General features: G+C 40.9%; 1 protein-coding gene across 2 annotated transcripts; it reads left to right on the top strand.

The window, feature by feature from the left end:
- Positions 1-15,704: 15,704 nt before the first annotated feature.
- On the top strand, positions 15,705-23,775 carry LOC147639738 (N-(5'-phosphoribosyl)anthranilate isomerase 1, chloroplastic-like). 2 transcript variants are annotated; one of them, XM_086773448.1, is made up of 4 exons: positions 15,705-15,917; positions 16,066-16,453; positions 22,615-22,780; positions 22,986-23,775. In XM_086773448.1, exons 1-4 carry the CDS (start codon positions 15,811-15,813, stop codon positions 23,027-23,029), a joined length of 705 nt encoding a protein of 234 aa, XP_086629574.1. In that variant the 5' UTR covers positions 15,705-15,810; the 3' UTR covers positions 23,030-23,775. The 2 variants fall into 2 exon arrangements, with proteins under 2 accessions (XP_086629574.1, XP_086629572.1); XM_086773446.1 differs by having other exon boundaries at positions 15,708-15,917; positions 22,615-22,769.
- Positions 23,776-24,086: the final 311 nt, after the last annotated feature.

Here is a 24,086-nt window from a genome sequence, read left to right as displayed (position 1 = left end):
GTGGGACATTCACTCGTGCTATGTGGTCCTAAGCACACCGAACACCATGTTGCTCTCTTCTTGGGTACATATGGCTATTCTGAGGAGCTCGATTACCCCTAAAGTATTCTTGGAGAGCCTTAGTAAGGTCAGTCATCACAGACATTTCAGATATCTTGGGCTCCTTGGCAATAGGTTTCACCGTCATTGGCTCGTGCCCAGATACTTGCGAACTAACGGATTTTGTTTCTGAAGACACCTTTTTACCTGCAATCATCAAGTTGTCTTCTAACCGGATTGCATTGGCAGTGACTGCTTCCCACGTTGTAAGACCTCTAATGACTAGGCCATTGTAAATGTCCTCGTGGCGCAATCCTCGGATGAATCTGTCGAGGAGTTGGTTGTTATTGAAGCGTTCATCAGGAGTGCAGCGAGAATTTAGATGCTTCAATCGACTTATAAAGTCTCTCACTGACTCCCCTTCCTCGCGTTCAGCCTTTTGGAGTTGAGATGCTACCCCCCAAAGCACACCCTCGCGTATGTATTCTTTCAAGAACAATCTCTTGAGAGTGGGGTAGTGAGTGCGCTCTTCAACCCTTAAGGTTCGATACCAATCTCCGGCCTTCCCACTCAAGGTTAAGGCTAAGGCTTTACACTTATGCAACTCATTGTGCTCTTCCAAGGAATCACACACGTGTTCAAAGACTTCAATGTGCTTCCTAACATCCTCGTTACCACTGAAGTTTTGAGTGAGCTTAGCCACTTGTACTGCCTTGCTTCTAGGTTCTCTCTCAGGCATACCCCGCATGTTTTCCGCAATGGATCGTCCGATCATCTGAGCAAATGCTGCGAGATCACCTAGGTGAGCAGGCATAGCTGGTGGGGGCACTTCTGGGATAGCCTGGCTGATAGGAGTTGGCGTTGGTCTGAGTATGTTGGCAAATGACGTAGGATATGATATGTGACTAGGCCTAGCTCCCCTTAGATAATGGTTATGATAAGGTGGTCGTGGAGCATACGCCATTGGCATACTAAGAGGCGTAGGAGCTACATGAGCATGAGTAGCGATAGGTACATATGGTTGATAGGCACTGGCACGCACTGTTGTAGGTACTGTTCCACTAGGTAGCGATGTCGTACTAACTACAGCGGTAACAGGTGCATTTTCCGCTATGCTCATCATTGGGGTAGGCATTGTGGATTCCTTAATGGAAAGTTGAGCCAAGGTTGGAAAACTAAAGTTACTGCTCGTGGGCTCAACCTGCATTGAGACTCCAGGCGAAACAACATACGAAGGGTCTATGGGACTCACCGAGGGAGTCTCCAATTGTGATAAGGTTGGTTGTTTGGCCTTGCCCGTATCCAAAAATCTCATAAGGCCAGTGGAAACTAGGTTCACTCCCCTATTTTGCCTCTCAATTTGGATAATTCTATGAATAACCTCACATATCATTTGCTGTTGCTCTTCTAGATTAGTGGCGCTAGATGTAGATCGTAGGACTTCTAACCAACCTATATGGTATGTATAACCCGTATATAGGTCCGTTAGAGTCTCTGTGTGTAGATCATATTCCCAATTTTCATTGAGAAATATCCCATCTAGACTTGGTGTGCCAAACGGTTCTCTTGAAGTGGACGCAATGTCACTTCTTATGGATTGGCTTCTAGGGACCTCTACTTTAGGAAGAGCATCGGAAGGTTGTAGCTCAGTAGGACCCTCATTAAACGAAGTGGGTAGAATATCCACATGGACACTCTTTGGGAGGGTAGGGTCTACATAAGATGTGAATGGCGAATCCACTACCCCTCCTTCTTCATTTACTTCGCTTGTCGCATGTTCTGAGCGTGTAGCTCTACTAAAGGTCTCTATTAGACGACTAAACATGCTAGATCCGGGTTGTGGGGCCCACACTGGCATGTTTTGGCTTGTCTCCTCAGGATTCTTGGTAGGGTGCCCTTCCATGGCTTCTGAGTCAGAGGATGAGTCACTATCCACTATTCATGGATCTTGGGTTGCACTCCCTTGGGTTCCAGCCCGAAGGCCAAGATGCTAACGTGGAGGGATGGTGTGAGCCTGCATAAACTGAAACACTTTCTAGTGGTTCAGGCTCTAGCACCCGACCAAAACGCAGATGCATGTGACGTGGGTACCCTACGTGCGTTGGTAACTACCCTTGAAACTCACACAAGTGGTTTCTTAGGTGTTTCGCACCCCGTTTTTACTTGTTTTTAGATTGTTTTTAACCCGTTTTTGATCCCCTTACTTATGGTCGAACCTGGACTAGGGCGTGTGATAGCTCGAAACGAGCGTATCGTTTAAAGGGTCCTAGCGTGCTTTACAGCACCGTGTTTGCCTATCTAGAGCTCCTGTAGTCCTCAAAACAGTCTGTTTCCCTTGGGGGGAAGGGGCAAAAGCCTATTTGCTTGTGGAGGAAAGGGTGAGGGCTTTATCCCACATACTCACTTTACTCCTTGGGGAGTGGGCTACATATAGGGCACAACTTCCCATAAGCTCTCACTTGAAAGAAAGCTATGGAGGCTCACTCTCCTATATATATATATCAAAAGACTGAGACCGAGGCCGGGGCCAGGGTCGTGGGTCGATTGGGGTTCTTTCTTTTCAAAAAAATTTTCTCCAATTAGAAAATCTTTCCTCTCCACACGTTCGGTTCTTTCTTTGAAAATAAAATTTAATTTTTTCTTTTTTATTTTTTATAATTTTTTTATTTTTTATTTTCTGTTTTTTTATGAGATAAGTTTTCTAGGGTTTCCTTAGGGTTCAGCCTTGGCCGCGGCGCAGTTCGCACACACAGCACAGATCCGGGGATTCAGAAATCCCTCTCACACGCAGAAACCAGACAACAGAACGCACGCCCACACGCGGAGCGAAAATATAACAAAAGAAACAGAAATGCAGCAGACAAATTGCAGAAACAGATTGCAAAACACAGAAACACCTTAACAACAAACACACAGTCGCTTTCCTACAGTGTAGATTAAACTTCACGCAGCAGCCGAGCTGCAAACTGGAGCTTGGTGCAGGGTAACTCCCCGGCAGCGGCGCCAAAAATGTGCGCTTTTGCCGCACAGGTCGTAGCTGGGGGCTTGCCGGACACCGTATGCGAGCCACGAATGGCTGCAAGCATACAACCAGGGAAGGAAGCTCAAACAGAATGCAAAGGGTGTGTCACTCACCGCTCAACCGCCGCCTTGAAGGATTCCCGCGTCGCAGCAGTGAAGAAGGAGCCGCCGTCGCCGCTCTACCGCCTCGCCACCACCGCCGTGCCGCTACACAGTGCGCTCGATCACTCTCTCACTCTCTCTCTCTCTCTCTCTCTCTCTCTCACGCAGGAGAAGGAAACCAAAGAGATAAGGCAAGAGCACTCTTGTATTCACAACACATGAGAATGAGGATTTTAGGGTTACATTTGGCTCTTATAGGGACTTGGCCGTTCACACTTGGATGCCCATACATGGCCGACCGATCCTAACCCTTATCCTACTGATATTCAAGGTGCGCCTCTCATCGGCGATCACCCAATCCCTTCATCCTTAACATATGGTGCCGACAAGCCCGGCCCATGACTCAGAATATTTAAATTAATGACGTAAAACATAATACGTCTCAATGTCCATCACATAGGTTAACACATGTGGTGATTATTATAGATAATCACATCATGATTAACTCCTAGACTTGCTCATTTCTGACCCATACTTGGTCATTTGGTTGTTGCAATACTTATGCAAAATTTCACCTCAAATCTAAAAGATAAGCAAAAAACTTGAACATGAAAAACCAAGAGGAGTTATCCACACCATAACTAATTCAAGATAAAAATATCACCTCAAATCTAAAAGACAAGCAAAAAACTTGAACATGAAAAACCAGGAGGAGTTATTCACGCTATGACTAAGATAATCACGTCTTCAAGACTAGATCAATTCTTCTTCATACATGGTATTTTCACAGTTGGAGAATTACTTATACAAAATATCACCTCACCCACTGAAGGAGAGTAAGCAAAAATATTTCACGTGAGAAACCATGAGATATTTACACCATGCTAACTTAGCCTTTGGGTAACCAAAGATTAACAGAGGGTAAATTTGGGTTTAAAAATTGGGATTTGGCATGCTAAGACTACTTGGCAGTGCACACATACAATGCCCCCCTTACAAGAGTCAATACAAAGGGGAAACTTTGCCAAGAAAAATGAGAAAATAACTTACAGTCCTAGGTTTCGAGGAGACACTAAAGGTGCCCATGAGCATGCCTCTAGGAGAAGGGGAACCTTCTTTCCCCCTCAAGAGGAGTTGGAGCTAGAAGCGAAACTAAGGGAAGCTACAACAATTATGCAAGCCCTAAATCGCAAGAAACAAGAACTGAACACACAAAGCTTACTAGCTGAACAAAGAACCTTTGGGAGAGTGAAACCTTGAAATAAGAATACAAACATGGGTGATAGAAAATCCTGAGACACAAGCCCAAGCTATTGATCAAGTTGTGCCAAAGATAATGCCACCGTTATAGCCAATTCAAGCAAACTCCAAGGAGGGGTGGGAAATGGCTACCCTTCTAGTGGATATGAATGATCCCAACAAGCTTATGAAACCAAAGATCCAAGGGATGACATTAATAAATGATGTCTAATCTTCTCGCCTTTCTTACCTATATGTCGACAATACTAATGCAAGGTCAAGGGAGAATCCCCAATGAGGATGCAAGGGACATAGTAGCTCCTTTTTCCCCAAGGACTGTAGGGATGGCATACTCCCACTGAGGAGTCAACATAGAAAGGGAGAATCCCCAATGAGATGCAAGGGACATAGTAACTCCTTTTTCCTCGAGGACCATAGGGATGGCAAGCCACCACTAAGAAGTCAACATAGAAAAGGGGAAGAGGAAGAATAGTTACTTCTCTCAACAAGACCTATGCAGCAGGAAATCAACCATAACTATCCCAACTGATTTATTAAGAATGGTAGTTGAAATAGGTAGGGGTGGCACAATAAAATTGGAAACCACCCATGCCCCTAGGCATAATCCCATGAAGACATGTCGTATAGTTAAGCTTATGCAAAGCTTTGATGGAAATGGGGATCCCATCCAACACATAGAAATCTTTGATTCTACTTGTAAAACTTGTGGACCCATTGATGATGTTACAAAGATCCATTGGTTCTCCCTAACATTAGGAGGGAAAGCACATCAATGATATAGGACTTTGAAGCCTAAGAATAAAATTACTAAGAATGCATTCGTACCAAGCTTTGCAAGAAGTGGTAATAAGTGAAGCCTAGTGGAACAACTATATAACATCAAGTAGTAAGAGTAGGTATCGATGAGAGATTATGTATCTTGACTTAAGCATTTGGACTCTCGATGTAAAAATTGGGAGAGGGTGAACAATGAGGAATTATTGCCTTGTTTCAGAAAGGGAGTATGATATCCTAAAAAGCATGATTATTTTCTTTTATCTAGACTAGCTTTCACTGGATGCATGCTGCAAGGTGGCCATAGAATATATTAGAATTGTCATAACTAGAAGGTAATGTGATTTCCTTCTCAGTTGCGCTTTCCTGTGTCTCTAGTCGTCATCATGATGTTAATGCTACAGAAAAACTAGTGAGACAAACATGACAATTGATGAATTAATTGCAGCCATCTTAGAAAAGGTTAAGCTGAAGGAGGTAAGGAAACCTCCAAGCAATGCTCATCTATATCTAAGAAGAGAGCTTATTTGGTGTGTTCTATTGTAGATTCTCTCATATACAAGCATGTAATCCCCTTATTTAAGACCCAGGCCATTGTTGTATTATGCAAATTCTAGACATTCAGGAAACCATGACACTCCTATGTGTAGATATGGTTCCCAGTAGCTAGCACAATTACTAGTGAACTACCTTATCTTTACTTGCACTACCTATAAAAATAAATGTGGAAATAGGACCTATATAGACACAAAGATAAAATTGTGCATGGGTCATATATAGGGTACCTGGCGTGCCTTACCTCCACCCATCCTACCACCCCACAACCACCTCCACCAAAGTTTACCCCAATCAATCAAGTTTTCGTAGAAGAACCACTGGAGGAAAGTGAATATCCTCGTGAGCAAGTCTGAACTTAACAATGATCATTTATGAGGAGCTGCAAGATATAGTGCCATACTTTTATGTTTAATAAGTTCCAGACCTCAATCCTATGGAAGGGATGCAAGATGAATACAACAGTTCAAAGGCCCCTAATATAATGTTTCCATTACCAACTACCTCATCGAATTCTAGAATGTCCACTTACACAACAAGTAGTAATAGCTCTAGCAGCAGAATAAATGTGAAGTGGATCATTCAATCAAGGATTGACCATAAAATTTGAGCAAAGAGGCAACAACGGTTTACCAATCCATACAAATTACACTAATGTGGAGTGGATCATTTAATAAAGGATTGTCCATATAAATTGAGCAGAGGCAACAATGATTAACCAATCTGATGACATGCTTGATAAGTGTACATCTGAGACACGTCCCACTAAATGCATTAACTTGAGCCCAAACCTAACAACTACGCAAAGTCAAGGAAGATGTTCATTTATTACCTTCAGTCTCAATAACTTGGCCAAAGAAGACGGGTTAAGAAAGTGGGTAAGGGCAACTCAGTAGTTCTCATCCAAGAGGGATTGCATGATGGAACCACGGATACAAGGTTAATATAGTGAGGAAAAATCCCTAGTACAAGAGGAGGTAAAAGAGACACAAAAGGACCAAATAAGTCTAGATAATGTCAAAATGGGTCTATGAATATCCTAATGCTGAGAAGGACATTTAAAAACTTGAAGCAGTGAAAGCCATAGTCCAAGATGCCTCAGAGAAATTCGGGCAGAGACTAAGAGCTAGTAAACCCATCAAAACAATTTACCTATAAGCATGATGAGTTTGTGTAGGACATGAGAGCTGAAATCCATGAACCTATTCATGAGCAGGCGGAGGAAGAACTTGACTCTCATTGTGAGTTGAGCAAAAAGTGGTACTGCAACCCGAAGCTGAAATCTACTGCCCTCAAGGGAAGAAAGTAGTGTTCCTAAATTCATAAAGATCGCAGTAAATCAATTGGGAAACTACTATGAGAATGATGACACTAAAGCCACCATTCTTATCCACCACAATAGATACCAGGCAACTGCTATCTTGGACAAGGAAGTAGGAGTGAGCACTATAATCAGGAAATATTGGGAAAAATGGAGAAAACCGGGTTTAGAATGAACGAATCTGGTTGGGAACATCAACAGCAAGACCTATGGGTGTATCTTATTGTTTTGTTATCACCACAACTTTGTGGTGATGAACTTCTTGTGTTACTAAACTAGATTCATATGATGTCATGTTTGGCATACTTTTCATGAGGGAGGCTAAGTTGGTGCATGACTGAGCCCAAATTTGTTTGCGAAAAGAATCCCAAGTTTTAAAGGTAGACCTAGAAACATGGAAGACCCATCCAATAGAGGGTAAACCCTTTGAGAATGAATCGGTCATAATAACAAGTTCTAAAGGTAAACCTAGAAACATGGAAGACCCAATAGAGGGTAATCCCTTTGAGAATGAATCAGTCATGTGACAGAGCAAACCACTTCAATACAAGTGTGTGAGCTAACAAAAACCTCAAACACAGACGAAGATGAGGACAAGATGTATGCATCCCTGCCTCCCATAGATTTTAGTGAAAACTTAATACATGTGCTCTCTACCATCAATGTACTTCCAAATCAAGGTATGGAGTATTTAGACATGGATGTTATAGAACAAGGTCCCTTGAGATCGTTCTTTATGATGAGCATCAGGTCCATTGTCCATAATACAAAATATGATTCTTCAAGTTCAAATATTTCAAATATAGGGGTGCAACTGAAAGGAAGATATTTCAGAAGATGGTTGAGGCATAAGCGTTATCATTTCCAAGCATACAACTTGTTACGAAGGAAACTAATTGATGCTCAATGGTTAAGATATGTCAAAGCCACTAAGGTTCATGAGGAATTCATCAATAAGAAGAGTTGAACAAAGTCATTGCAAAAGATAAGAACCAAGAAGTAGTCCCTCCAGAAGAAAAAATTTAATCACCTCTCCAAGTACAAGACAAAGAAGAAATAAATCCCTCCCACTGAGGCAAAAAGAGAAGCCAAGAAGAAGGAAGAAGAAGACAAAGATGAAGAAGAAATAGAGCCATGGGCTAACAGAAAGAGAAGCTAAGAGGTCATGGCCCAAAAGGAAGAGAAGAGGATGATATAACATTGACTTAGAGCCCAACGCGCTCCAAGAAGGGAATGATGGCACATCTTATGATGGCCGTGCACAAAAGTGAAAGAAGTGAACATGGGGAGGATCCCAAACTAGTATTTATTGCTAAGACGACAATGGAAGAGGAGAAAGAATTGGTGGAAATTCTTAAGGAGTTTAAGGATTGTCTTACCTCGACCTACACTGATATGAAGGGGGACCACCAAAGGTGGCACAACATACTATACTTTCCTATTATTGAAGGTTCAAGACCAACCAAGCAAACAGCTTACCAAATGAACCCTAAATACTTGTAAAGGAGGAAATATATAAACTCATTGTGGCTAGGTTCATCTATGAAATTGAGCATATTGACTGGATATCGCCTATTGTCATTGCGCCTATGAAGAATGGGGAGTTAAGGGTGTGTGGACTTTAAAAAATGTCAATGCAGCCACATGCAAGGATTGTTGCCCCTTACCTTACACGGAGCATGAGTTGGAAAGAGCTACTAGAGCTTAAGCTTATAGCTTCCTAGACGATTTCTCAAGCTACAACAAGTGTCTATTTCTCTTGAAGATCAGGACAAGAACACATTTAAAACCATGGGAGGCATGTTCGCCTATAGGGTTATGCCCTTTGGACTATAAATGCTCTAGCAACATTTTGATGCTTCTTGATGTGTACAACCTTCAAGGATTATCTAAAAAAATCGTTAGAAGTATTCATATATAAATTATATGTCCATTCCAAATCGAAAGATCATCTTGCAAGATTTAAGAAAGGTGATTCTAAGGTCTCAATTGTATCAACATCTTAGAGAGGTATTTCTAAGGTATTGATTGGATTGAATATCCTTAAACCCACTTTGATACCAATTTTGGGTAAGATATGGAGTTATATTGGGACACATAGTGTCCAAAAACGGGATATTCACAACACGAATGAGAGCGGAGTAGAGACAAAGGTAGGAAGACACACATAGATGATGCAATGAGCAAGGGGAGAGAGAGAGAGAGAGAGAGAGAGAGAGAGAGAGAGAGAGAGAAGCACAACACTCAAAGCATATTGATAAGAATAAGTAAAGTACAAGTGAAGTGACATGATAAGGTCACTTCACTTAATAAGTGGCATGATAAGGTCACTTCACTTCACTTAAAGGCTGAAATCTTCTCCTTGTTACGGCCTATGAAGAGCATCATGTCATTAACATATAAAACAATGACCATACTCCTCTATACTCTCTCAGTTAGACTATTGCAAAAACCATTTTCAGCATAGGACCCTCTTTACATGGAGGGATACTCTCTTAGTTGGACTATTGCAAAAGCTGTTTGCAACCAAGTATGTATTTATCTTCTCGCTTAAGGCCATATACAACTTTTCTTTACTTAAATACTTTAGATTCTAGTCCCTTCTCAACAAAACCATGAGGATTAGATACATAAACCTCCTCATGCAAATCAGCATTCAAGAAGGCATTCTTGATATCTAACTAATGTACATTCCAACCATGATGCACTGCCAAGTAATAATACACTTGATCGTAGTCATATAAGACATGGGTGCAAAGGTGTCATCATAATCTATGCCCTTCTCCTAAGCATAACCCTTTGCCAATAAGCCTTGCCTTGTAAGCGATCATTGTAGGCGATCAACGCTACCATCAGCTTTATGCTTGAGGTTAGAATGTTTTATGCCTCTTTTAGCCGTATATACATGAAACTCCTTTGACATGTACTCCTCCTGGATCTGTACGAAGGTTGCCAACTTTACATGTGTACAAATTTTTAGCCCCATAGAAACAAAGTGTCTAAGGCATGTAAAAACCTTTGATTGTGTTTTCAATGGATACACCCAGGTGTGCCTAGAGTGGTCATTAATAAAAGTCAAAAGGCAAGACTATGTATAAAAGTCATGAAGTAAAGATATCTCTCGACGATCAATGGTCATAGGACCACATACATCACTATGTAAAAGCTATAATTTATGGACAACCCTTATTGATCCATATTTTGGGAGTGATGCTCGCTGTATCTTGCCCAAAAAAATACACGCCTCACATACATGTTTGACATGGGCCTTGAGCTTTGGTAGCTCTAACACCATCTCTTGCCTCTTCAGGGGCAAGAAAGTGCCAAAATTCAAGTGAGCAAAGTGGGCATGCCATAGCTCCACATCACTCATAGCTCGTGTGGTAGAAATTATATACAACTCTCTCTCTCATACTTGTACAACTTGTAAAGCCCATGGCTTAGAGTACCAAATACCACAATTCAATCATGAACTATGCACCTATTACATCAACAAATCTGATCACTAGGCTTACCCTAGTAATGGCAGTGAGACAACAAGTTCTTTTCAATGATAAGACTTCTGAGAGAGATTGATTATCCAACTATTTACAATAGTGATGAATAACCTTACTAACTCCTTTCATTGGATTTAAGGAGTTGTTTGCACGTGTGGATGTGCCTCAAGGGAGGGAAAACAAATCATGCTGAGAAGTAATGTGCTTGCTAATACCACTATTAAAATACTAGACATGTTGATCCATCATTGTAATACATGCATCTGCAGTACACAATGAATGCTCGATTATCCAATGAATAGTTTACTGACTCGTTCTTTTTAGCACTTGGTGCTGATGCATGAGCCATGCCTGACTCTTTCTTCTTCTCCTTCTCTAGCCTTTTTTTTTACATTAATTGATATAATGGCATGGCTTCCAACAGTAGTTACATTTGCCTTTCTTCTTAGGCTTATCACCCCCCTTCTTGGCATCCACCCTAAAAGACTGGGCTAACTTTGCCTTAGGCTTATAGCCACCCTAAGAAAAGGCTTTGCCTTTACCTTTTTGGCTGGCAACAAAAATGCCTAATCTCCGACATGCATACTATTTCGATCTTGCTACAATTTATCTACTTTGCAATAAAAGCACTCCAACCAACTCATCAAACATAAGGGCTTTGGGGATACCCTTCATTGAACCATCTAGATAGACCTCATTAATACATGCAATACATATAAGATGCTCCCAAAGATCTGTCCATTCAATCTCCCTCATTCATATGCTCAAGCTCTAACTTCTTGTGTAATTAAGTGCACTTGTGCCTCATTACTACACACCTATCCCAAGCTTGCTTAGAAGTTTTACATAAGCAAATATGAGGAATAATCTCTCACATAAAATGCAAATATCCCAGCTACTCTTTTGGTCTGAGGCAGTTAGCACAGCAGTGTACCTTCTTAACAAGAGTGCAATATGCATAATTCCTTACGTGGCATGACTATTGATATGCATAATTCCTTTATCGAGTTGTTGATTTTGATATTTACCAATTTTTGGATGTCTAAAAACATGAAGCGCCCTTCATTATCATAGTATGAGTTTATGTGGCCACACAACCTTCCGTGTAAGCAATAGTCATAGAAACAAGGCCATGTGGCTATTATAGCTCAATGGATAGTGTCATCAATAGCACTACAACTACAAGCCTTGCAAGGAGATCTACCATGCAAATCACACTCATGTTATGTTGGAAACTTTCACATAACTAGTCCCTCACAATTAGCTATGTAGCAAAGCACCCCAACTCTTATATAACACATCATTTTAATAAGCTATCATCTTGCACTCACCTCTGATGAGCAACCAGGCTTTCCCACAACTTCACCACTTCAATAAGAGCGTTACCACCAGCTTATACATGTTTCATTGTCATGGTTTACCAATATGAGAATATCGCTTTTGGCCATTCTCAAGCTACGAAGAAACTTATGGTCTTTGTTACGTGGACTCCATGGCTTTGGTTATTTCTACTTACAAAGAAAAAGGCCTTATTACCTAGATAGCCTTTGCTAAATGTTTCATGATATATTAATTAGTGGTCTTCTTTGAAAATGGTGTCTTTACCATAAGCCACACATGATACCATAAGTTCAATTTTAATCATACGATTCATCTTTTTCTTGAAGTTCACTGACCCCACCAAAATGTCTCTTTGGATGTTATCTACATATCATTGGATAATCTATACATCCAAAGAGATATCCCCCCCCCAAAGAAAAAAAGTATCTTTGGATGTTTCTTTACATCTCATTGCTAATCCATACTTATTATAATTTATAACCAACTTACCTTGATATGGATAACAACCATGTTGCACTTTAGAAGCCTGCATACCCCCAATACTTTATCATAATTCTAATTGTTGTTAAATGTTGGATGGATGCAGGTGAGGTGCTACCCCTAGATGAAGATTGGTCACTTCATTTAGAAGCTTTTGGATCTTGTTAGAATATATTACAAAGTATTGTATATAAAATGCAAATATATTGTATATGAGTGGGCCTATATCACATGGCATTACGAGTTTATTATGTCGATATACGATGTAACTTGAATGGTTTTGATTAATTTAAATATGAGTTTATTATGTCGATATACGATGTAACTTGAATGGTTTTGATTAATTTAAATATGAGTTTCATGTATTGATTAATTTCAATATAAGTTTTATATTTAATGATTTTGTGGGATAACTTTGCTTTGCTCTCTACACACACACACACACAGACACACAATATGGGTTTCATATGTGCTGATTAATTTCAATATGAGTTTCATATGTAATGATTTTGTGGGATACCTTTGCTTTGCTCTCTACACACACACATGAGAGAGAGAGAGAGAGAGAGAGAGAGAGATGTGAAGCTTTAAAGGGGAAAAGGTAAAATACAAGCATGAGAGAGAGTTTGAAGGAGACAAAGAGGCCACATTTTTTAAGTTGTTGTCAGCATTATTACTTATATACATTACCTTAGAAAAGAATTTGACCCATAAAAAGATAATTCAAGTGTGATTAGAATGAATCTTTAGTGTGAACACATAGCAAAGGGCATGTCAAAAACAAGAGTGTTTCACCGTATATGTAACATAGTTATCTTGATCATTACTCGATGGGTGTTGTTGAAAGAAATTGGAGGTCATCAAACATTAAAGAGAAAAAATACCCATTGCTACATTAGAACATGCACCCATGAGTTTTTAGGTTGCCACTTGGCTGCCATGCGTAAAGTGTTTAATGTGCAAGATAAAGTCACTATGAGGCTAGGGGCTGCACAAAAAAAGGCACACATCCGTTGGCCAACAAATTAGTGATAGCTATGCTAGAGGGAAAGTCATTAGCATGGATTGGTGTTTAAGGGCTATGGATGGTCAATAATGTATTATAAATGACTATGACTAATATTTTTTGTTTTAGCCGAGAATGTTTGAGGGAATCCCATTCTTAAGGCAAGTTGCCACTAGTGTTCATGAAACCTTTGTGCGGGTGAAAACTTAACAAATTATATGCCTTTTCCTTTCAATTTTCTAATTGAGTGAAACATTGAGAGTGCTTGCCAACGATGGACTAAAAGGGCTAGATATTGTTCATGCTAAGCATGCTAGAGGAGTATGGGAGATAGAGATTATAGAAATCCCGAATTTTCCCCACATTGTGAAATTTGAAGATATTTGAAGTAGGTCACACAATTAAATTCATACGACCATGGGCATGGTCCTTTGCTTAAGGCTCAAGTTGAAGTGCATTCGAGCCTTAGGCTAAGTAATCCATAATTGTATGAAGGTTTGGGTATGATTAAGTGTGTGATTAATTTTCTCTTAGTTGAGGCTTTGACTTTAACAACTATATATTCAGTGTGAACCTTGTAAAATACTAAGCTATCATTATATTTTCTCTTAGTTGAGGCTTTGACTTGGACAACTATATATTTAATGTATACCTTGTAAAATACTAAGTATCATAAATAATCTATACCTTGTAAAATACTAAGCTATCATATTTAATGTATACCTTGTAAAATACTAAGCTATCATATTTAATGTATACCTTGTAAAATACTAAACTTTACAACACTAAACTATCATATATGATATATACCTTGTAAAATACTAAGCTATCATATATAAACATTATTTTTAATTAATGAAAAGTAACACTTTGTCATTAAATACCCATGACTTATTCAATGGGTAATAATGCATTTAAAAAGAAAGGCCTATTAAATACCCTTTGTCATTAATGAAACTAGTGGGCTCTGACCCGTGCTTCGCACGTCTATAATTCCTCGCTTGATATTTTTCAAATTCCTAGAGTAATAGGAGCCTACCTCTCCTCGAACCTCCAAGTTCTTGCCATGTGGTAGCTTCGTGAAATCCTTCCTTTATATAATATATAGAGAAGAAGTAACCCTTTGTCATCACGACTTATTCGATGGGCAATAATATATTTAAAAAGAAAGACCTATTACATGTACTTGTTATAAATTTTTTTCCAATCAAGGTTTTTCACCATGGCTTATGTAGCTTATCACTTTATCCAATGTGTTACACTCAGATGTAGCAAGTGGGGGTTGAACCCACCACTTATGCATTGGGACTTCCACTCCCTAACCACTCACTTGCATAACGAGGGACATATGTACCTATTAAATCAAATAACCAATAAGAGTAAAAAGACTTTAGAATGTGAGAGCCATTTTAATACTTGAACTTCCATGTGATTTTTATTATAGGACAATGAGTGTCTATTGATGGCTTCTAATGGCTCCTTTTCTTTTTAAAATTGTAGCTCCTAGTCAATTGATTGGATTCAAATAAGAAAACTTGTACTAATTCACAAAAAGTCAATCAAAAATTTGTAAGGAGAGAGATTGGTATCACCTTGAGTAATATCAATTTTTGTACTCAAAATCAATGGTATATATGGCATAAATAATACAATCATCATTGCTATCATCAATTTTCATTTTCGTACTCATATATATGGCATACACAATACAATCATCAATTTTTGTACTCAAAATCAATCGTATATATGGCATAACTAATACAATTATCATTGCTGTCATCAATCATAAGATTATAATCTTGTCCGAATTATGTGAACCATGTGAAAAAGTAAAGTCATCAAGAAAGCCTTTTAACAAAGAAGGACATGCTCATCAAAAGCCTTTGGAGGTTATACACACGGATCTAGGAGATCTCAGGGATTGACAAGGCATGGAAGGAGATGGGGTGTGAGTAGAGAAGGGCTTATATGGTTGTGGTGGGTGTGTTTTCTCTTGGCTGGTGGCCAGGGTATTTTGTATGTTTCACCTTTAGAAGCCTTAATGATGTCGTACTCTTTTGTGACATTGCCTCCCCCATTTGCATGGAATTATGGCTAATAAACCTTTTCATATTGGCACAAAAGGAAGATTAAGTGACGTTAAAATAAAATTTAAAGACCTTAGGATTCATAAACTTAATGCTCATAGTTATCCAAAACTATCTCCTTACTCCCTATATATACGGACTCAAAAATGAATATATATATATTTGTCCAAACGAGTGGTTAAGAGACTATAGTTTCTTAGAAACCTAGGGTTAGTTAATTTTTTTCAAACCTTAAGTGTAATTAACAAGCCTTGCTGCTAGGGTATTCGACCAAGAAGACAAGGGAAAGAGGTGAGTGGCCGTTTCCAAGAGAATGCAAACTATGTGATGGAGAGCTCGAGCTCGTCTCTACTCACAGGAGGCGCACACCTCCGAAATGGCGATCCTCTTCTACTTTTCAACAGGCCTTCACCATCTCAACAAACTTTGCGCAGGTAGCATTTACCGTATGCAAATTATCAGCCTGTGTACCCACAATTCCTTTTCATCTCAGTATTCCTCGCGTGGTTGTATGCCTCACATGTTAAAAGACCATAGTACTGCTTCATTGATGTGCCTTGTTGTATCCATGCCGTTTTTCAGATGTGACTGTAGATTGCTGCAACTGAATGCCCCTGTTCGAACAAAACAAGCAAACCTTCAAGCTAGAAGGGGAAAGAGTCTGGAGCTTGCGGCTGCCCTTCAGGATGCAGCAACAGATGATGTGAATCATGAATCATTAAAGTCACCTCTGGTTAAAATTTGTGGAGTTACAAACGTGAAAGATGCCATCATGGCGGCACAAGCAGGTGCCATGTATGTGGGGATGATTTTATGGCAAAAGTCAAAGAGATCGATAAGTATTGATACTGCAAAGGACATTGCATGTGCTGTCAGATTACACAAAGCAGAACCCGTAGGTGTCTTTGTGGACGAAGATGCAGACACTATCGAGGGATGCTGCAACTCAGCAAATATTGGCATTGCCCAGGTAAAGAAAGAGAGAGACTAGGATTCTATTTGTGTTGCATCGTTATGCATGTATCCATCTACTTTCAGCATAGCTTATCATAATCACTTGAAATTCAGGATTGTAGTAAGACAAGAGAATATGATTAGTATTTTACATTGATAATGCACTAAACTTGATCACGTGACGCACCTGCAAGATTAGCAGAGCCGCATGATGCTGCCTGGGAAGAGGCTGGGCAGTGCATGACCAGATTCAGGTGGCTAGACAGCAGCATTCAAGTGCCAGACAGGTCAGACAGCTGGGCAGACAGGTTTGGTCAGGTGTTCAGACAGCAGGTCAACCAGCCAGCAGGCTGACCGACTGACCATCTATGTAGGGGCCTTTTTCAATCAGTAGTCAAGCAGCCTTTGGAGCTCATAAGTGTGGGTTTGAAGGCTAGTAGTAGAGTCTCAGCCAACGTTTCGGGAAAAGCATCCGTGTTACAATTGGTCTACTTTGTTAGGTTGAGCGAACAATCTTTTGTATTTTGGAGCATTTGCTCATATATCAATATAAAGCTTAGTCATAGGTTATTAGAATCCCTTTGTTTGTGCATTCTAGTCTTCTGCTATGATTAGTTTTATGTTAAACAATTGCAGCTAGCTAGTAGCCTTACATTTGGTATCAAAGCTTAGGACTCACTGTCAGTGGTTTGCAAGCTGTGTGGTAGTCATTTTGGTTCACTAGAGTTATGGTATAGTTATAGTGCCAGCTCATGTAGTTGGGGTCACACTATGGACTGACCTTGTATGTTCTAGTAGGAGAATGCTTTTTCTTATATATGTACTCTTATCTTTATGATATGGTTGTAGAGAAGAGAAGTGAATATAAGAAAATTTAGCCATCTATCTCTCTTGTGTGCTTGTCTATTTGTGTGTGCACTTGCCTGCAAGGAGCTCAAGCTCACCCTCTCTCTTGCATTCTTCTCATGGTATTAGAGGGTCAGACACCGTCAGTTCGTGCGAAAAGCTCAAGAGCCAAGCAAAGGAAGTGGTACATGGGTAAAGATAACTTCATCTCTATCTCTTTAATTTGGAAACAAATCTGTGCTGGCAGCTGGTAGTTGAGAGCAGCAGGTAGGCATAATAGTAAGATGCAATGTTATTGTTGGTCATGTCCACTCCCGGCTAGTTCAGGTGTGAACCTAGCTTGCTCACGGGCACTTTTTCCCTGTGATTGGACACAGGTTTTTTCCCGGTGTGAACACACTTATGTGTGTTGGGCACTTTGCCCTAGGCCTTTTAGTACTCACTTGTACTTTCATTTCATATCATTATTGAGTACATCTTTTCCAACACTCTCACGTGTCTCTGTGCTTGAGGTTGTGAGCTTCCTTCCCACCCAACATTGGTATTAGAGCCTGGTTAGGGTTAGGGTTAGCATTAGGGTTTGTCCCTTGATGCCCTTCAGAGCTTGAGCTTCAACCTATTGGCATTAGGGTTTGCAGCATTAAGGTTTTTGTTGTTCAGGGTTAGGGTTTTGCCCTCAGCCGCCCTGTCGTCGCCTGCCGTCCTGAGCGCCGCCTGCATCGTCTTCGCCTGCGCCGCCATACGACGCCTTGCCGTTGCCGCCCTGTGACCCGTATCGTCGTATGACCGTACCTGCGTCCCGTACCGTACGACTGTACCTGCTCTGGTCCAATTGTATAGTACCTGATCCGCACAAAGCAACTTCAAATCTCAAATCTGCAAGGTTTGTGAAATTTGCAAGCCTGAAATTGCACATTTTGCTTGTTAAAAATTGGGGCTTTTCTCCATTGAGCCTGCAATTGCAACATTGACACACATTGGCATAGATTTCAGCAGATTTGGTGCATAATTGCACTAGAAATTTGGGAATTTTGCAGAAATTGGCACTGTTTGCAGGCAATTTTGGGTATTACAGGCACATTTGGTTGGCATTGGGGCATTTCTCCCAAATTTTTGGGTATTACAGGCAACCATATGGGTTTATGTATACCTAGTGGCATGTATGGCAAGTGTAAAGATGCATAATCCCACAATGAATAATATACATGTGACATGTCAAAACCATGAGAGCAAGCTAACACTGGTCAAGTGTGTAAAAGGCACTCCCAGTAAACATCACATGTGAGAAAGTGACAATGTCAACGCTATAGAAACAATCCCGCTGCAAGGGAAAACAACATAAAAGGCATCTCCAGTAGACATCACATAAGAGAAAGCGTCTAGCATAGACCAGCATAAGGGTCAACAAGCATAAGTGACCATGAAGCATCACCAACTGCATGTGGGCAAGTAAAATCCCTCCCTAAAATGCATTTGCCAGACAATGCATACCACTATAGAGTAAAGTCATCAAAAGCAACAGCATCAGAAGACATCTCTGCAGGCGATGAAGATGTAAGGGTCAAGGCTAACACGTGTAGTCAAATTGGCCTGATCTGCACCTGTGGAAGAAGATGCCAGCTTCTTCTTTTAACTCTCAATACACTTCCTACATTCCTCTATGGTGTGCTCCATTTTCCTACAATAGTTACAATGCTTTTTCTTTTCAGACTTGCCCTCTATCTTGGGAGGATCCGATGGGCTAGGTTCAGGCCCAGATCTATTCCCACGAAAGGGAGCAGCCATTGCTGACTCAGCAGACATCATGTTGTTCCTGTTGGAACGAGATTGCTCTGCACTGAGCAAGAGAGTCACAAGGTTGTCAAAAGTGACCGCATTAGATGCATTGCCAGCCAACAACCACAAAGTGGTGCCAAATGTCTGATAAGAGTCAGGCAAGTTACGCAAAACTGTCTGAACAAGATAGCTATCTGTCAAGACCTCATCAATGTTAATGAGCTGCTCTCGTAGGTCCTTCACATGCATAAGGTATTGATCGATAGAGTCACCTTCAAGCATGCGGTCAGTCTCAAGCTTGCCCTGAAGGTAAGCTACACAAGCCTCGTTGCGACCTGAATACAACGCCGCCAAGGTATCCCAAGCACTCTTTGCAGTGGTGCAAGAACGAATGTGCGGAATGATATGCCTGCGGCACGAGAGAGCAATCAATGCATGGGCCTGAGCATCCCTAGTACGCTACTGCTCAGTAGGAGGAAGATGAGAAGGTAGACCTGCAGGAGGGTGAGCGGGAATCACTTCACCTTCCGCTGGAGCAAGCGCAAGAGGACGCTCCTCAGTGCCATCCACATATAGCCATACATTCTTGGCAACCAAAACATAACGCATCATTTAAGCCCACATAGGGTAGTTGTCCCCATTGAGCTTGTCCTCTTGAGATAGCATTCCAAAGAGGTCATTATTACTATTGGCCATGATAGCACAGCAAATCTGTCACAAGTCACCAAGAGTAGGCAATGCCCAGCAAAACCGTAAGAATGCAAGAGATAAATAGCAGGATAACCAATGGATTGAAAGGAAACTCCTTCACCACACGAAATACATATGCATGTCCCAAATCTGCAAGTGTATTGCACGATGATGCAAATCTGTCAAAGTGTCCACAATGGCATACATATACTGCAGCAAACCACAAATGTATACATGTGCCGTGAAAAACACAATCAGCTGACACCTGTAAGAGCTGCAAGTGCATAAATCTTGTAAATCTGCTAATGCAATTGTCACCTGTACCAAATGCTGTAATGCCCAAAAATTAGGAGAAATGCCCCAATGCCAACCAAATGTGTTTGTAATACCCAAAAAATTCGGGGAAATGCCCCAATGCCAACCAAATGTGCGTATAATACCTAGAAATTTGGGGGAAATGCCCCAATGCCAACCAAATGTGAATCATAAGCCTGTAAAGCTGTCCATGAACCTACATGGCTGAATCAGAAGCCCATAAAGCTGTCCATTGTAACACGCGGAAGCTCTAGGGATCTTCTTTCAGCCCTAAACACCATTGGAAACCATCTGATACAAAACGTAGACATGAAGAGAGAGTAGAGAGAGAGAGAGAGATGCTGGAAATTCAGTATATTAATATAGTACAAAAAGGTACTCCTAATCTACAGCCCTTGGCTGCCCTCTTGGAAAAGGTGAACATCACCAAAATCTGTCCCTAACTGGGACCCTAAGGACCCACTCCATAAAGGGGTGAATGAATCTACACAATGAGCACCTTGGCCTTTTATACCCTCTTGGACTTCTTGGAGTGCTGGCCGACCAACAGTCGGCCAGCCCACTGGACAAAATAAATCATAAAATCTGTAAACGCATATGCGCCTACAGCCGCCTCAGCCGACAGCTCCTGGAGTCTTGTCTGGTTCAGCCGACAGCTCTGCCATGCAGCCGACAGTGCATCCTTGTCCTTCTCCTAATCCATACTAGCTAATCTGCACTATGTGCTCCATAAATCTTGGTTCTATCTAGTTCTCATACTCTTTATCTGGCTGCCTCTTCTGGACCAGTATCTGAGAATGTCCATGGCATCTTTCATGCACATGACATCCCCCTCTGCTAAACTTGATGATGGGATTCCAACCTGTTCTTGGATGACTGTCATCATCCCAATCTTTGGGGGTCTTCTTTCAGCCTTAAACACCACTGGAAACCATTTGATGCAAAACGTAGACATGAAGAGAGAGAGAGAGAGAGAGAGAGAGAGAGATGCTGGAAATTCAGTATATTAATACAGTACAAAAAGGTACTCCTAATCTACAGCCCTTGGCTGCCCTCTTGGAAAAGGTGAACATCACCAAAATCTGTCCCTAACTGGGACCCTAAGGACCCACTCCATAAAGGGGTGAATGAATCTACACAATGAGCACCTTGGCCTTTTATACCCTCTTGGACTTCTTGGAGTGCTGACCGACCAGCAGTCGGCCAGCCCACTGGACAAAATAAATCATAAAATCTATAAACGCATATGCGCCTGCAGCCGCCTCAGCCGACAGCTCCTGGAGTCTTGTCTCGTTCAGCCGACAGCTCTACCATGCAGCCGAGAGTGCATCCTTGTCCTTCTCCCAGTCCATACTAGCTAATCTGCACTATGTGCTCCATAAATCCTGGTTCTGTCTGGTTCTCATACTCTTTATCTGGCTGCCTCTTCTGGACCAGCATCTGAGAATGTCCATGGCATCTTTCATGCACATGACATCCATGAACCCATATGGCTGAATCATAAGCCCATAAAGCTGTCCATGAACCCATTTGGCTGAATCATAAACCCGTAAAGCTGTCCATAAACCAATAAGGCGCATCCAAAGACCCATAAAGCTGTCCATAAGCCTGTTGAGTATGTCTTTTCTTTGTGCATGCTGTGGGGCTCGTTGCGGACTGCAGTCATGTGACATTCCAGTCAACTAAATTTAGCCTAAATTAATCCTTCCTGGTTGTGTAAGAGTGTTCTTTTAGGCCTTGAGTTGGGTCTCACCCTTAAGTTCTACATTTGTAGCAGAGCCTTAATGTGACACACTTCACTTGGAACAGAAGAGGAAATGGTATACAGTTGCCAAAGACAGCATTTTTTAGCAGCCAAATTTCCACTTGCCTCCATGGTTTATGACGCATATGTGGTCCATGCAATGTACAGATGTGGAGACTTTGAAGTAAGGTCACATTGAATTCTAGTGGTGTACAGTGACCAATTCTCAAAACCATGCTGTCATTGAAAAAATTCAAATTTTGGATGTTGGGAGTATCTAAAACTACTTTTATAGACCACCCTTATTGATGTCTTAGCTTGTAAACATCAAGTTGACTTCATATCATTTTGCAAAAGTCAGAATGATACAAGATATGGCCATTTCATGAGCCTTTTCTGAAGGAGAGGCCACAAAACTCCTCCTATACCTAGTTCTTGAGGTGACTGTACCTGCAAGAATAAGGATGGTTATGTTTTGATATTCTCGTGTTTATCAAAACCTTCCACCAACTGTGTCTTTTGAAACCTAGAATCGTGTGTACTTGTTCAATCTCCCATCAGATTCCCACTTCACTTTGTAAACTCACTTGTTGCATGACCAGATTCGCAGCTGTCAATCAAGGATGGGGGATATGGGTGGGTGGTTGGCACTCACATGATGTGTGTGTGTGTGTTTGTTGCTATATATATACTCATAGATAGCCTAGGCTGGATGATGCATGATTATGACATTGCGACATTCATATTATTGGTGTTAGGTGTTTCAAATCAATGCAATCTTCATATAAATTTTGTATTTTTTTCAGCTCCATGGGGAAGGGGCACGATCATCACTTACAAAACTGCCCTCATATTTAAAGACAATCTATGTTTTGCATGTGGACAAGAATGGTGTCATTCAAACAGCATTACCAGCAACAGAAGTCGATTGGATTTTATTGGACAGCTTGCAAGGAGGCAGGTATGAATATGGTAAAAAATCTTCTGTTTTCTGGGCTCTCAATGCCATGTCTACTAAAATTTGTTGCATAGATATGGTATCCATTACTGATGTGCTCTATGGCTTTAATGCTCCCTTTTTTTGTGCCATCAATGCCATGTCTACTAAAATTTGTTGCATAGATTATGGTGTTCATTGCTGATGTGTGCTCTATGGCTTTTTTTTTTTTTGGGACAGTGGACATACCTTTGATTGGGAAAAACTCAAAGCTTTATGTTTGAATAGCAAGTTGGGATGGCTTTTAGCAGGCGGTTTAAAGCCAGAAAATGTTGCTACAGCCATTTCTATACTCAAGCCAAATGTTGTGGATGTTTCCAGTGGTGTCACAATGCCAGACGGCCTTCTCAAAGATCCTGCTCGCGTTTCAGCTTTTATGAATGCTGTAAAAAGTTGCACTTTTACACCAGTCTGAGGGTCAGAAAACCATAGCATTTTCAGCCTCTGAATTGGCTGTGTAATTCCCTCTGTATTGTATCACAGTACCCCTTTTTAGGGGGGCTTGCTGACTTTGAGGAGACGAGACTTTTCCTTTCGCAACAGATTAGGACGTGCCTGTATTGAAGTGTAGATTTTATAAGCCTCACATCATTAAGTGAAATGCCAACGGGTGTTTTGAGATTTTCCCACAAGCCAATCAAAGCATGCCGATTCAATGCCTAAACATATCTCTCAATAAGCCGAAAGAAAGCTGTTTAGCAAATGCATTGAAAGCATGGACTCAACCTTTTGCAGCCGGGAAACCAGTAAGGTATGTTTGCAGAGTTAAGCTGACCATCTTGAGATGGACACCTACAAGGTTACCTTCCACAGCTGGATTGCCAATGAAGCTGTGCTGGGAACCCATATTGACCATGAAGTCATGTAGGCTTTTCAAAATCAAGGCGAAATGGCCTAATTATACAGGCAACATTACACTGTTTGTTGAAGCTCTCCATTTCCAAACACCTCTAAAAAAAGGTTTTGTTGCTTATGGCCTCCAGTGAGTTGAGTTTAAATGTTGAGTTAGCTCTACCATCATCTTCAAGGGCAATGTACTAGTTTGCAGGAGCCGAGAGACACTGCACATAAATGTTATTTGGTAGGTCATCTAAGCCCAAGACCCGCCCTAACTTTGATTTGTAGAAGAATCCGAACAAAATTTCCATTTCATGGTAACATCTATCATGAAGGTATCAAATATTTTAAAATAGTGATCTTAGTCAAATAGAAATTCTACAATACAAATTTCATGTGCATGTTACATCCTTATAAGATACTTTCAAAACATTAATCTCATAC

Source organism: Cibotium barometz, chromosome 3 (assembly GCF_041138505.1).
Source record: "Cibotium barometz isolate CiBa-2024 chromosome 3, ASM4113850v1, whole genome shotgun sequence".
In the NCBI taxonomy this organism is placed as follows: domain Eukaryota; kingdom Viridiplantae; phylum Streptophyta; class Polypodiopsida; order Cyatheales; family Cibotiaceae; genus Cibotium; species Cibotium barometz.
Note: the sequence above shows the minus strand (reverse complement) of the source record. Positions and strands in the feature narration are given on the sequence as shown.

Coding starts and splice junctions, on each gene's coding strand:
- LOC147639738 (XM_086773446.1), top strand. CDS start 15,811: ATGGAGAGCTCGAGCTCGTCTCTACTCACAGGAGGCGCACACCTCCGA. Junction 16,454..22,614: donor CAAATATTGGCATTGCCCAG/GTAAAGAAAGAG, acceptor TATTTTTTTCAG/CTCCATGGGGAAGGGGCACG. Junction 22,770..22,985: donor GACAGCTTGCAAGGAGGCAG/GTATGAATATGG, acceptor TTTTTGGGACAG/TGGACATACCTTTGATTGGG.